This window comes from Schistocerca serialis, chromosome 5, assembly GCF_023864345.2.
Source record: "Schistocerca serialis cubense isolate TAMUIC-IGC-003099 chromosome 5, iqSchSeri2.2, whole genome shotgun sequence".
Lineage (NCBI taxonomy): Eukaryota > Metazoa > Arthropoda > Insecta > Orthoptera > Acrididae > Schistocerca > Schistocerca serialis.
The window spans coordinates 211,709,939-211,724,550 of NC_064642.1; the positions used below are offsets into that span (position 1 = coordinate 211,709,939).

At 46.2% G+C, this 14,612-nt stretch overlaps 1 protein-coding gene across 1 annotated transcript in view; it reads right to left on the bottom strand.

Moving 5' to 3' along the window:
- Positions 1 to 5,588: 5,588 nt before the first annotated feature.
- Positions 5,589 to 14,612, bottom strand: part of LOC126481858 (orexin receptor type 2-like) — a 197,751-nt gene continuing 188,727 nt past the window's right edge. The window contains exon 9 of the mRNA XM_050105816.1: positions 5,589 to 5,773. Coding sequence (XP_049961773.1) covers positions 5,589 to 5,773 — 185 coding nt within the window. The remainder of the gene's footprint in view (positions 5,774 to 14,612) is intronic.

The following is a 14,612-nucleotide window of genomic DNA, read 5'->3' on the forward strand; positions in this document are numbered from 1 at the left end:
TGTTAATTGTATAACTAAAAGTTAATGCTTGAGCCGAGTCAGATCTATTAGATCTAATTGTTTTAAATCTATTTTAATGATTCTGTTGTTTTTTTTTAAGTAAAAATCTGTCGGTCATATTATTATGATTTTTCTTGCAAATGATTATGAGGCATTACCACTTAATGTACACAGTGTAGCGCACGGTCACTAGCTGTTACTCTAATTGCTGGGCTCCCTGTTGTACTAGTTAAGAAAAGAAAAGGGCAGCGCGGGGTAGCCGGGCGGTCTGGGGGCACCTTGCCAGGGTTCGCGCGGCTCCCCGCATCGGGCATGAGTGTGTGTGTTGTCCTTAGCGTAAGCTAGTTTAAGTTAGATTAAGTAGTATGTAAGTCTACGGACCGATGACCTCAGCAGTTTGGTCCCTTAGGAACTTACCACAAATTTCCAAAAACAAAGAAAAATGTTACAAAGTATGGCGAGCTATCAGTTAGTTTTACTTGTTTTATTGCAAGGCATTTTAACGTTTCTGTTACAGAACTAAAATTGTCTAAATACTGCTTTATTGGCTGATGGTTATTTACATGCTGATTAGTGCAGATGCATTAAAATGAAATCATTATTCTGCTTCGGTAATTACTCTCTTTGCGGCTGATTGATTTAGAGTCAGCATCTTGTGACTATTTTACAGTGTACTCTTTCTACGTTTTGTTTGTGTTATCAAACTGTATCTAACCGCTTGATAGTTTTGCCCGTGAGCTTCCGTGGCTTCCGAACTGCTATGATGCAAGTCTTACATAATTCCTGGATTCAGTATTGCGCAAGAATTCCGTGTAACCTATTTTATTTTATGCTTGTTAATTTCAAGTGTTCAAGACAGTTGGGTCAAGCTGGTTCAACTTGTGTAAATGATTAAAGTTTGACCATCTTTGCTACTGCTTGTGAAGTTTCCTAAATTACAAGTACAATAAGGGTTTCTGAATTTTATTGTAAATAACTTATTTGTGGCCTAGTATCTTTAACTGCTTCGATGTCGTGTAACTGATTTTGAAAATGTTGAGAACTTTACTCAAAGTAAAGCTCTTTAGTTGAAGATGTGGAATCCTAAAGCATCGACTGCACATCCACCAGCGCAGCGCCACGAAACGGAACCAACAAGGCGCTGACCCGAGTGCCAATGGAAAGAGCGGGAAGGGCCGCACCGCCAGAAAGACAGAGTTCAGCGCCTCCTGTCAACGCTGATTTAACCAGTCGCCCATTGCTGGCCGGCCCCACTTCAGTCGTAGACTCAGAGAGCGTCGGTACCGAATAACAGGAGGCTTTCACTGCGTTCTGCGAGTAGTAATAGAGAGTAAATTTGATGGTATTTAGGAGGCACAAGAAGCACAGGAAACCATTTCATAACGGGAAGTTAAGTTTCTTTCATTTTTGGAAATAAAGTGTACTGTTAATTTGGAAGTTGAATGTACAGATCATTTTGGAATCCTGGCACTGGCCATCGCAACTTCTCTCCTTTCTTGTTTGTGTTGGTGCTGACTTCCACAGTAGCCAACACAACAGAACAGTTAGTAGTATCCTGCAGATAACTACGAAATATAACCCAGAACTTAAATACACTCCTGGAAATTGAAATAAGAACACCGTGAATTCATTGTCCCAGGAAGAGGAAACTTTAATGACACATTCCCGGGGTCAGTTACATCACATGATCACACTGACAGAACCACAGGCACATAGACACAGGCAACAGAGCATGCACAATGTCGGCACTAGTACAGTGTATATCCACCTTTCGCAGCAATGCAGGCTGCTATTCTCCCATGGAGACGATCGTAGAGATGCTGGATGTAGTCCTGTGGAACGGCTTGCCTTGCCATTTCCACCTGGCGCCTCAGTTGGACCAGCGTTCGTGGTGGACGTGCAGATCGCGTGAGACGACGCTTCATCCAGTCCCAAACATGCTCAATGGGGGACAGATCCGGAGATCCTGCTGGCCAGGGTAGTTGACTTACTCCTTCTAGAGCACGTCGGGTGGCACGGAATACATGCGGACGTGCATTGTCCTGTTGGAACAGCAAGTTCCCTTGCCGGTCTAGGAATGGTAGAACGATGGGTTCGATGACGGTTTGGATGTACCGTGCACTATTCAGTGTCCCCTCGACGATCACCAGTGGTGTACGGCCAGTGTAGGAGATCGCTCCCCACACCATGATGCCGGGTGTTGGCCCTGTGTGCCTCGGTCGTATGCAGTCCTGATTGTGGCGCTCACCTGCACGGCGCCAAACACGCATACGACCATCATTGGCACCAAGGCAGAAGCGACTCTCATCGCTGAAGACGACACGTCTCCATTCGTCCCTCCATTCACGCCTGTCGCGACACCACTGGAGGCGGGCTGCACGATGTTGGGGCGTGAGCGGAAGACGGCCTAACGGTGTGCGGGACCGTAGCCCAGCTTCATGGAGACGGTTGCGAATGGTCCTCGCCGATACCCCAGGAGCAACAGTGTCCCTAATTTGCTGGGAAGTGGCGGTGCGGTCCCCTACGGCACTGCGTAGGATCCTACGGTCTTGGCGTGCATCCGTGCGTCGCTGCGGTCCGGTCCCAGGTCGACGGGCACGTGCACCTTCCGCCGACCACTGGCGACAACATCGATGTACTGTGGAGACCTCACGCCCCACGTGTTGAGCAATTCGGCGGTACGTCCACCCGGCCTCCCGCATGCCCACTATACGCCCTCGCTCAAAGTCTGTCAACTGCACATACGGTTCACATCCACACTGTCGCGGCATGCTACCAGTGTTAAAGACTGCGATAGAGCTCCGTATGCCACGGCAAACTGGCTGACACTGACGGCGGCGGTGCACAAATGCTGCGCAGCTAGCGCCATTCGACGGCCAACACCGCGGTTCCTGGTGTGTCCGCTGTGCCGTGCGTGTGATCATTGCTTGTACAGCCCTCTCGCAGTGTCCGGAGCAAGTATGGTGGGTCTGACACACCGGTGTCAATGTGTTCTTTTTTCCATTTCCAGGAGTGTATATAGCACTCGTAATATTTACAAACGCTGCACGAAACACAGTCTCACAACAACAAAATCCATAGAAAATGCCGGAAACTGCTTATGGCGGCTTCTAATGTACGTCCCTTCATGTGATTCTCATATAGGTCACTAGACTGAAAAATCAGGAAACACAACGGGCTCCTAGGTCCATTATTGTCCAGGCACAACATTCTTCCCTTCAGAAACATATGAAGCATAACCTTCGTCATGTTTGGAAGATAGGACAAACGTACTGACAGAACTGAAAGTATGGCAACAGGCGGTGAGGCAATGCTGGATATCTGAGGCGGTATCAGCATTTTCCACGGAAAGCAAAAATTCAGGTTAGGTTTCTGGTGTGGCAAAAAGTTCTAACATGCCAGGAAGTTTCAAGGTAGTGCACGCTCCGTTAAAAATTGAAAGTTTCGGTCTGTCAATAGAGCAAGTTTGAAAATGAGCCTGAAAAGTAATTGTAACAAGACTAAAGCAATGTTTCTTCAAGAGATCGAAAGGAAAATAACGCTGAGCTATATAACAAGTTGATAAGTTTTTTTTAACGACGTCTACTGCAAGGATAGAAAAGAAAATAACACGAAAAGCAAACAAAAAAATCCGATGAAAACTGAGTAAATTCTGAAATCTGAGACTGTACGTGTTCAGTCGGTGTATATGGCCAGTTTAGGCTATCGAGAGTGACACTCGGCGTTGTTAATCACAACCTTATTTAAAAATTAAGGGTTTCTTAACCCCAGAAGTAACGAAGCGTATGCTGGAAATTACTAGAAGAAACAGGGAAACTAATAAACACAATAGAGAACAGACTGCAACTGAAGACGAATTTACTTCAAGGTCTACATTCAAAATAATTCGCAAGTCACATTGAAGTAGTAGTAGTAGTAGTAGTGGAAGCATTATTCATCCGTTGATCTCTTTTTACAAGGATATAGGACATGTCAAAGTATTTACAAATTTAGATCAATTTAAAATAAGCTAATTCGTATACACTTATATTTACAGACTTCTAGTTAGAGAAAATCATTAGATTTACTCCTGGTATAGAATACTTTTTTTACAAATAACTTTTTAAATAATGTAATGCCACATTGTTCATTCAAATCTCACTGTCAGTCATTACACACACCATACACACATTATTTCATAACACTTCTCTCACTACACACACAGAAACACACACACACACACACACACACACACACACACACACACACACACACACACACACACAGGCCGGCCGGAGTGGCCATGCGGTTCTAGGCGCTACAGTCTGGAGCCGAGCGACCGCTACGGTCGCAGGTTCGAATCCTGCCTTGGGCATGGATGTGTGTGATGTCCTTAGGTCAGTTAGGTTTAATTAGTTCTAAGTTCTAGGCGACTGATGAGCTCAGACGTTAAGTCGCATAGTGCTCAGAGCCATTTGAAGCCAACACACACACACACACACACACACACACACACACACACACACACACACTGGTGATCTCTGGGCATTTTCTGTACCGCAGCTTCCTATTTGGTATCCTGAAAAACTGAATCAACATCCCTCCATAATCAGTGAGATGTTCAGCTCAGAAAGAGGAAGAGGTGTTAGTATTGTGCTATGCATAGCTTGGGGGTACGTATTTCTAGAAAGAAAAAAAAGAAGGAAAAAAGTAAAGTGAAGGTGTTACGTGGAATGTTGGATATTTTATAATCATAATTATTATTATTTATTTGTATAACATTTTTATCAAACCTCTACTCTGATTTAGCTAAGTAATCCTTCAACGAATAAAATGTATTGCATAACAAGTACTTTTTAGCTGCCTTTTTAAATAAGTGTATTTTTGCAATTTCCTTATGGTGCATGTGCATGGTGAACGGTATTTCCCATTAAACATCATATTGGGTCGTCATCCCGAGCATTTTACCTATGGAGAGCAGGAAGATTGACTGCTTGAACTCCTCTGTGCGTGCAGTAATTAGTCCACTATTGTTTCTACGGGCCCTAAGCCAGAGCCTCTCTGCCGTGGGAGAATTACATCTGCACCGGGAATCCTCAAAGTTTCAGTCTGTTCTGCCTGGACTTTAATTCATTTTCCTGATTACTTCTTGGTGTCCTTCACTGGGCACTGACGTTACTCTATAGTCCTGTCTCTTCAGTCTGGAACCGCGTGACCGCTACTGTCGCAGGTTCGAATCCTGCCTCGGGCATGGATGTGTGTGATGTCCTTAGGTTGGTTAGGTTTAATTAGTTCTAAGTTCTATGCGACTGATGACCTCAGTAGTTAAGTCACATAGTGCTCAGAGCCATTTTTTGAACCAATCCTGTCTCAATTTTTTCTTCACTACTACCTCTGTTTTTGTCTTAAGAAATTTATAAGAGCAGCCTGGTTTCGGTAAAATTGTAAACTAGCTTTCGATCTCTGTACTTTGTTATTGCCGCCTCCAGAATCATGAGGTATGTTAAAGCGTTCAGGTGGCCTTTTCGTAGCAGTGGGCGTCTAATGGGTGATGATGCAGGCAGTGATCAGAGGATACCTTGCACCTTCCACGCAGGTCTTTTAGAGACCTAGACCTTGAGGGAGCTTCCAGTGGGCGTCGCAGCTGCTGAGTCTCTCTCCCGGAATGACCCGCGGCCTTCGGCCCACGCGTCGACCCCGCGGGAGCAGCGGGGTGCCGGCAGGCCGCCAGATCGCGGCCGTGCTCTGCGCCCCTCGAGCCGCGAGTCACGACCCAGGAACGCGGGCCACGCCGCTGCCAACGCATTCCCCACGCTAATGGCTCAAGGCAGCCTTCCCAGAATACCTCCCCCCCCCCCCCCTTCCGCGGCTCGCGACTCGGCCTAGCGTGGCAGTAATATCTCACTCCAACCAGTCCAGTCGCGGCGTTCTTACTCATATTCGTTATACACTACTGGCCATTAAAACTGCTACACCACGAAGATGACGTGCTACAGACGCGAAATTTAATCGACAGGAAGAAGATGCTGTGATATGCAAATGATTACCTTTTCAGAGTATTCACACAAGATTGGCGCCGGTGACGACACCTACAATGTGCTGACATGAGGAAAGTTTCCAACCGATTTCTCATACACAAACAGCAATTGACCGGTTTTGCCTGGTGAAACGTTGTTCTGATGCCTCGTGTAAGGAGGAGAAAAGGCGTACCATCACGTTTCCGACTTTGATAAAGGTCGGGTTGTAGCCTATCGCGATTGCGGTTTGTCGTATCGCGACATTACTGCTCGCGTTGGTCGAGATCCAATGACTGTTAGCAGAATATGGAATCGGTGGGTTCAGGAGGGTAATACGGAACGCCGTGTTGGATCCCAACGGCCTCGTATCACTAGCAGTCGAGATGACAGGCATCTTATCCGCATGGCTGTAACGGATCGTACAGCCAAGTCTCGATCCCTGAGTCAACAGATGGGGACGTTTGCAAGACAACAACCATCCGCACGAACAGTTCGACGACGTTTGCAGCAGCACGGACTACCAGCTCAGAGACCATGGCTGCTGTTACCCTTGACGCTGCATCACAGACTGGAGCGCCTGCGATGGTGTACTCAACGACGAACCTGGTTGCACGAATGGCAAAACGTGATTTTTTCGGATGAATCCAGGTTCTGTTTACAGCATCACGATGGTCGCAGCCATGTTTGGCGACATCGCGGTGAAAGCACATTGGAAACGTGTATTCGTCATCGCCATACTGGCGTATCACCCGGCGTGATGGTGTGGGGTGCCATTTGCTACACGTGTCGGTCACCTCTTGTTCGCACTGATGGCACTTTGAACAGTGGCCGTTACATTTCAGATGTGTTACGACCCGTGGCTCTACCCTTCATTCGATCCCTCCGAAACCCTATATTTCAGCAGGATAATGCACGACCGCATATTGCAGGTCCTGTATGGGCCTTTCTGGATACAGAAAATGTTCGACTGCTGCCGTGGCCAGCACATTCTCCAGATCTCTCACCAATTGAAAACGTCTGGTCAATGATGGCCGAGCAACTGGCTCGTCACAATACGCCAGTCACTACTCTTGATGAAGTGTGGTATCGTGTTGAAGTTGCATGGGCAGCTGTACCGGTACACGCCATCCAAGCTCTGTTTGACTCAATGCCCAGGCGTATCAAGGCCGTTATTACGGCCAGAGGTGGTTGTTCTGTGTACAGATTTCTCAGGATCTATGCACCCAAATTGCGTGAAAATGTAATCACATGTCAGTTCTAGTATAATATATTTGTCCAATGAATACCCGTTTATCATCTGCATTTCTTCATGGTGTAGCAATTTTAATGGCCAGTAGTGTATAGTGCGCCAGCAGGGCGCCAGGCCCCCAGTAAGCCACACTGTTGAGTGCGCCATCCGGTGAATATGGTTGTAGAATGGATTTTACAAAAGGTGCAGTGCAGGTTTAAATATCGAGGGCCCTTAACACTGATCTAAATGGAGGGAGAGGGGCACGGAATGTAGCAGTACATGCACAATCTGATCAAAAATCTACTATCGGAAATTAAAATGAGGTGTCTCTGCCCTTCGCTTTTATGGCGGCCTGAACTCTACTGCTGACATTTCCAGTGAGGTGTATGATTGCCTATGTCTATCCTTCCTCAAGAGCCGAAACTAGAGAAGACAGTACGCAGCATGCTGGGGTCTGGAGCGAAGTCGACGTTCAGATTCATCCCAAAGGTATTTCACTGGATTCAGGTTGGCGCTCTGAGCAGACCAGTCCATTTCAGGTGATGGCAGCTAATGCTTTCCAGGCATTCGGCAGTCCGGAACCCTTTCGTCCGATTGCCACAGATTATAGCTCCAGTCATCATTCGAAATCACTAGTTTCCAGTCATCCACTGTCTAATGACCACAATCTTTACACCACCTTGAACGTCGCTTAGTGTCGACTGCAGAAATGCGTGACTTTTGAAGAACTGTTCAGCCATTGTAGCCTATTATTTTAGACTCGTTGCTAGGACTTTGGACCTCACGCGTCATTACTTCCGCTATTTCACGCATTTTATTACAGTTGGCGTCCCTAATGATCGACGGTTCCTTTACATCAGCATATCAGGTCTGCATGGTCTTGATTAAGCTGTGTTGTTTTTTTATTTTTCCATCCACAATCTCATAACCAACGGTCGACTTGATCAGCTGAAGAGTCCGTTGCGGATTTGATACTCAGGTAACATGGAATGCCTAACTCACGTCTGACGTCACTGTGTTTTCTTGAGAGATCTGGCTTCCTACTGACATCACAATAATCTCCGCCCCCTCTTATCTACATCTACATCTACATCTACATCTATACTCCGCGAGCCACCTTACGGTGTGTGGCGGAGGGTACTTATTGTACCACTATCTGATCCCCCCTTCCCTGTTCCATTCACGAATTGTGCGTGGGAAGAACGACTGCTTGTAAGTCTCCGTATTTGCTCTAATTTCTCGGATCTTTTCGTTGTGATCATTACGCGAGATATATGTGGGCGGTAGTAATATGTTGCCCATCTCTTCCCGGAATGTGCTCTCTCGTCATTTCGATAATAAACCTCTCCGTATTGCGTAACGCCTTTCTTGAAGTGTCCGCCACTGGAGCTTGTTCAGCATCTCCGTAACGCTCTCGCGCTGACTAAATGTCCCCATGACGAATCGCGCTGCTTTTCGCTGGATCATGTCTATCTCTTCTATTAATCCAACCTGGTAAGGGTCCCATACTGATGAGCAATACTCAAGAATCGGACGAACAAGCGTTTTGTAAGCTACTTCTTTCGTCGATGAGTCACATTTTCTTAGAATTCTTCCTATGAATCTCAACCTGGCGCCTGCTTTTCCCACTATTTGTTTTATGTGATCATTCCACTTCAGATCGCTCCGGATAGTAACTCCTAAGTATTTTACGGTCGTTACCGCTTCCAATGATTTACCACCTATGGCATAGTCGTACTGGAATGGATTTCTGCCCCTATGTATGCGCATTATATTACATTTATCTACGTTTAGGGAAAGCTGCCAGCTGTCGCACCATGCATTAATCCTCTGCAGGTCCTCCTGGAGTACGTACGAGTCTTCTGATGTTGCTACTTTCTTGTAGACAACCGTGTCATCTGCAAATAGCCTCACGGAGCTACCGATGTTGTCAACTAAGTCATTTATGTATATTGTAAACAATAAAGGTCCTATCACGCTTCCCTGCGGTACTCCCGAAATTACCTCTACATCTGCAGATTTTGAACCGTTAAGAATGACATGTTGTGTCCTTTCTTCTAGGAAATCCTGAATCCAATCACAAACCTGGTCCGATATTCCGTAAGCTCGTATTTTTTTCACTAAACGTAAGTGCGGAACCGTATCAAATGCCTTCCTGAAGTCCAGGAATACGGCATCAATCTGCTCGCCAGTGTCTACGGCACTGTGAATTTCTTGGGCAAATAGGGCGAGCTGAGTTTCACATGATCTCTGTTTGCGGAATCCATGTTGGTTATGATGAAGGAGATTTGTATTATCTAAGAACGTCATAATACGAGAACACAAAACATGTTCCATTATTCTACAACAGATTGACGTAAGCAAAATAGGCCTATAATTATTCGCATCTGATTTATGACCCTTCTTGAAAATGGGAACGACCTGCGCTTTCTTCCAGTCGCTAGGTACTTTACGTTCTTCCAGCGATCTACGATAAATTGCTGATAGAAAGGGGGCAAGTTCTTTAGCATAATCACTGTAGAATCTTAAGGGTATCTCGTCTGGTCCGGATGCTTTTCCGCTACTAAGTGATAGCAGTTGTTTTTCAATTCCGATATCGTTTATTTCAATATTTTCCATTTTGGCGTCCGTGCGACGGCTGAAGTCAGGGACCGTGTTACGATTTTCCGCAGCGAAACAGTTTCGGAACACTGAATTCAGTATTTCTGCCTTTCTTCGGTCGTCCTCTGTTTCGGTGCCATCGTGGTCAACGAGTGACTGAATAGGGGATTTAGATCCGCTTACCGATTTTACATATGACCAAAACTTTTTAGGGTTCTTGTTTAGATTGTTTGCCAATATTTTATGTTCGAATTCGTTGAATGCTTCTCTCATTGCTCTCTTTACGCTCTGTTTCGCTTCGTTCAGCTTTTCCTTATCAGCTATGATTCGACTACTCTTAAACCTATGATGAAGCTTTCTTTGTTTCCGTAGTACCTTTCGTACATGATTGTTATACCACGGTGGATCTTTCCCCTCGCTTTGGACCTTAGTCGGTACGAACTTATCTAAGGCGTACTGGACGATGTTTCTGAATTTTTTCCATTTTTGTTCCACATCCTCTTCCTCAGAAATGAACGTTTGATGGTGGTCACTCAGATATTCTGCGATTTGTGCCCTATCACTCTTGTTAAGCAATAATATTTTCCTTCCTTTCTTGGCATTTCTTATTACACTTGTAGTCATTGATGCAACCACTGACTTATGATCACTGATACCCTCTTCTACATTCACGGAGTCGAAAAGTTCCGGTCTATTTGTTGCTATGAGGTCTAAAACGTTAGCTTCACGAGTTGGTTCTCTAACTATCTGCTCGAAGTAATTCTCGGACAAGGCAGTCAGGATAATGTCACAAGAGTCTCTGTCCCTGGCTCCAGTTCTGATTGTGTGACTATCCCATTCTATACCTGGTAGATTGAAGTCTCCCCCTATTACAATAGTATGATCACGAAACTTCTTCACGACGTTCTGCAGGTTCTCTCTGAGGCGCTCAACTACTACGGTTGCTGATGCAGGTGGTCTATAGAAGCATCCGACTATCATATCTGACCCACCTTTGAAACTTAACTTAACCCAGATTATTTCACATTCGCATTCGCTAATAACTTCACTGGATATTATTGAATTCATTACTGCTATAAATACTCCTCCACCATTGGCGTTTATCCTATCCTTGCGGTATATATTCCATTCTGTGTCTAGGATTTCGTTACTGTTCACTTCCGGTTTTAACCAACTTTCCGTTCCTAATACTATATGCGCACTATTTCCTTCAATAAGAGATACTAATTCAGGAACCTTGCCCTGGATACTCCTGCAGTTTACCAATATTACGTTAACTTTTCCTGTTTTTGGTCTCTGAGGACGGACGTTCTTGATCAACGATGATAATGTCCTCTCTGGTAAGCCGTCAGGTATTTTATTGTTTCGCCCAAGGGGGGGTCCCTCTAACCTAAAAAACCCCCGTGTGCACGCCACACGTACTCTGCTACCCTAGTAGCTGCTTCCGGTGTGTAGTGCACGCCTGACCTATCTAGGGGGGCCCTACAGTTCTCCACCCAATAACGGAGGTCGATGAATTTGCAACCATTATAGTCACAGAGTCGTCTGAGCCTCTGGTTTAGACCCTCCACACGGCTCCAAACCAGAGGACCGCGATCGACTCTGGGCACTATGCTGCAGATATTAAGCTCAGCTTGCACTCCGCGTGCGATGCTGGATGTCTTCACCAAATCAGCCAGCCGCCGGAAGGAACCAAGGATGGCCTCAGAACCCAAGCGGCAGGCGTCATTCGTTCCGACATGTGCTACTATCTGCAGCCGGTCACACCCAGTGCGTTCAATAGCTGCCGGAAGGGCCTCCTCCACATTACGGACGAGACCCCCCGGCAAGCACACCGAGTGCACACTGGCATTCTTCCCCGACCTACCCGCTATTTTCCTAAGGGGCTCCATAACCCGCCTAACGTTGGAGCTCCCTGTAACTAATAGGCCCGCCCTCTGTGACTGTCGGGACCTTGCCGGAGAATCGGCCACTGGCCCAACAGGCGAGGCATCCTGTGGTGGCTCGGAAACGATGTCATCACCACTAGGAAGCACCCCGTACCTGTTGGAAAGGGGTAAGGCAGCTGCCACGCGGCCAGATCCCACCTTCGCCTTTCGGCCAGGCACGCGCGAGCCCACCACTGTCCGCCATTCACCCTGGAGTGATGGCTGACCGGTAAGATGCTCACTGCCGGAAGACGCAGCGACATCAGGGGTTCCATGTGATTCCAAGGCCACCGAAGTAGGCATAGGTCTCACCACAGTTGCCCCAACGCCACTACGAGCCGACGCCTGCGCCTCGAGCTCGATGAGCCTAACAGACAAAGCCTCCACCTGCCCCCGAAGAGTGGCCAATTCTCCTCACAACAACCACAGTCCCTACACATGACTATGTTTACCCTACTCTATACGGTGACAAATTCCCAAGATAATCTTCTGATGAGCTACTCTGATAATCAAGAAACACTCACTGAAATACGAGACGCGAAAACTACGCTAGGTTTTCCCAGAAAAACTATTTAAAAGCTAAGCGCAGGAAATAAGTACAAAAACGCTTTATACAAACAGTACTCGCTGCTGCTGGTGCTCTCGCTCTGGCTGTCACAAGACAACTCTTATAATGGCAGTTCTACCATTCGTGATATCTAGTAGTCTATATCGCGAAGATACGGATCTATCCGTCACAGTTCAGTCTTATTAACTACGCCACAACGAAAAATCACTGTTTACTAACAATAAGTTTCTCCATCCTAAAATAAAACTAAAAGATGCGGAGCACTGCTTATTTATGAAATGTGTACACAAATGTAAACCGAGCGAGGTGGCGCAGTGGTTAGCACACTGGACTCGCATTCGGGAGGACGACGGTTCAATCCCGTCTCCAGCCATCCTGATTTAGGTTTTCCGTGATTTCCCTAAATCGCTTCAGGCAAATGCCGGGATGGTTCCTTTGAAAGGGCACGGCCGATTTCCTTCCCCATCCTTCCCTCACCCGAGCTTGCGCTCCGTCTCTAATGACCTCGTTGTCGACGGGACGTTAAACACTAATCTCCTCCCTCCACAAATGTACCAAGTAACCATAGCGCTCCAACTCACGTTTTCACTAAGTGGGAAGAGAAAGGTTATCTCGGTTTCAAATTTTTACCATCTTTACCATCGCCTAAATTGCAAGCACATATAAACGACAGTTCTCCGTCGTTGCAGGCACTGACTTGTGCAGACTGTCTGCAGACTGAAACTTCCTGGCAGATTAAAACTATTTGCTGGACCGAGACTCGAACTCGGGACCTTTGCCATTCGCGGGCAAGTGCTCTACCACCTTTTTTTTAAAATCTCATTTTGTTCGTTGTATCTGCTCGGGGCGGACGTCGCAAGACACCCGTTTCAGTTCGTCGTTGATCCATTAACTCAGTTTTTTTATTACAGAGGGCAGCTAACCCTCTGACAGAACACGCTGAGCTACCGTGCCGGCGCTGAACTACTCACGCACGACTCACAACCCGTCCACACAGCTTTAATTCCGCCAGTGCCTCGTCTCCTGCATACCTTGAAGAAATGCGAAGTTTAGAAGGTAAGAGAGACATGTTGTCAAATACTAAGAACTGTGAAAAATCACCATGTCATATATAACGTTTTATTATTTCTTTACTACAAACCCTATTCGCAACGCATTTCGCAGACAGTAGCCAGGAATATGAATGGTTGAAACTGAAAAGGACACATAGTTCAGAAGATACGTCATAAACATTGAGTTGTGTGGAAATGAAAGTGCAGGACGAAATTCGCTAGACATTTGTAAAAATACATGTGAAATATATTTGATAAATGCGTATTTGGGCAAAGCCAAGGGTAAAAAAAAATGGTTCAAATGGCTCTGAGCACTATGGGACTCAACTGCTGAGGTCATTAGTCCCCTAGAACTTAGAACTAGTTAAACCTAACTAACCTAAGGACATCACAAACATCCATGCCCGAGGCAGGATTCGAACCTGCGACCGTAGCGGTCTTGCGGTTCCAGACTGCAGCGCCTTTAACCGCACGGCCACTTCGGCCGGCCAAGGGTAAAAGCTCATCCTAAGTCTCTGTAACTATTTTAACCTAAACTTGTATACATGTTAATTATGATCTGGAAAGAAATTCTGTGGTTATAAGCATGCTAGTGGCCTGAGGGTGATAACATGGACAGAGAAGGAGAGGGAAGAGACTGACACACAAAGAGGGGTATGAGGAAGTGAATGGAGATATGGCAAGAGGATACGGACAGATAGTGGGGGGGAGTGAGTTACAGAGGCGTGGATACGATGGGCAGAAAATGGAGTAAGGAGGAGACGAACTAATATATACCCAAACAATGCCAGGTAATCAGCTAGTGTTTTATTAAAGTGAATATGCACTGATGAGCCAAAATATTATGCCACCTACCCAATACCCAGTATGTCCAACTTTTGCATGCCTAACAGCAGTGAACCACCATGACATGCAACTAATGAAGCCTTGGTAGGTCGCTGGACGGAGTTGGCACGTGACCTAATTCCCTTAAATTCTGGGGAGGGGGATCCACAAGCTGTGACATCACATTCAATCAGATCCAAGATGTTTTCGATCGAGTTCAGATTTGGCAAGTTGGAGGGTCAGCACATCAATTGGAAATCACCAATATGTTCCTCTAACCACTTCATCACATTCCTAGCTTTGTGACATGGCGCATTATCTTGTTGAAAAATGCCACTGCCATCAGGAAACATGATAAAGGGGTGTACATGGTCTGCAACCAGTGTACGATACTCCTTGGCCATCATTTGC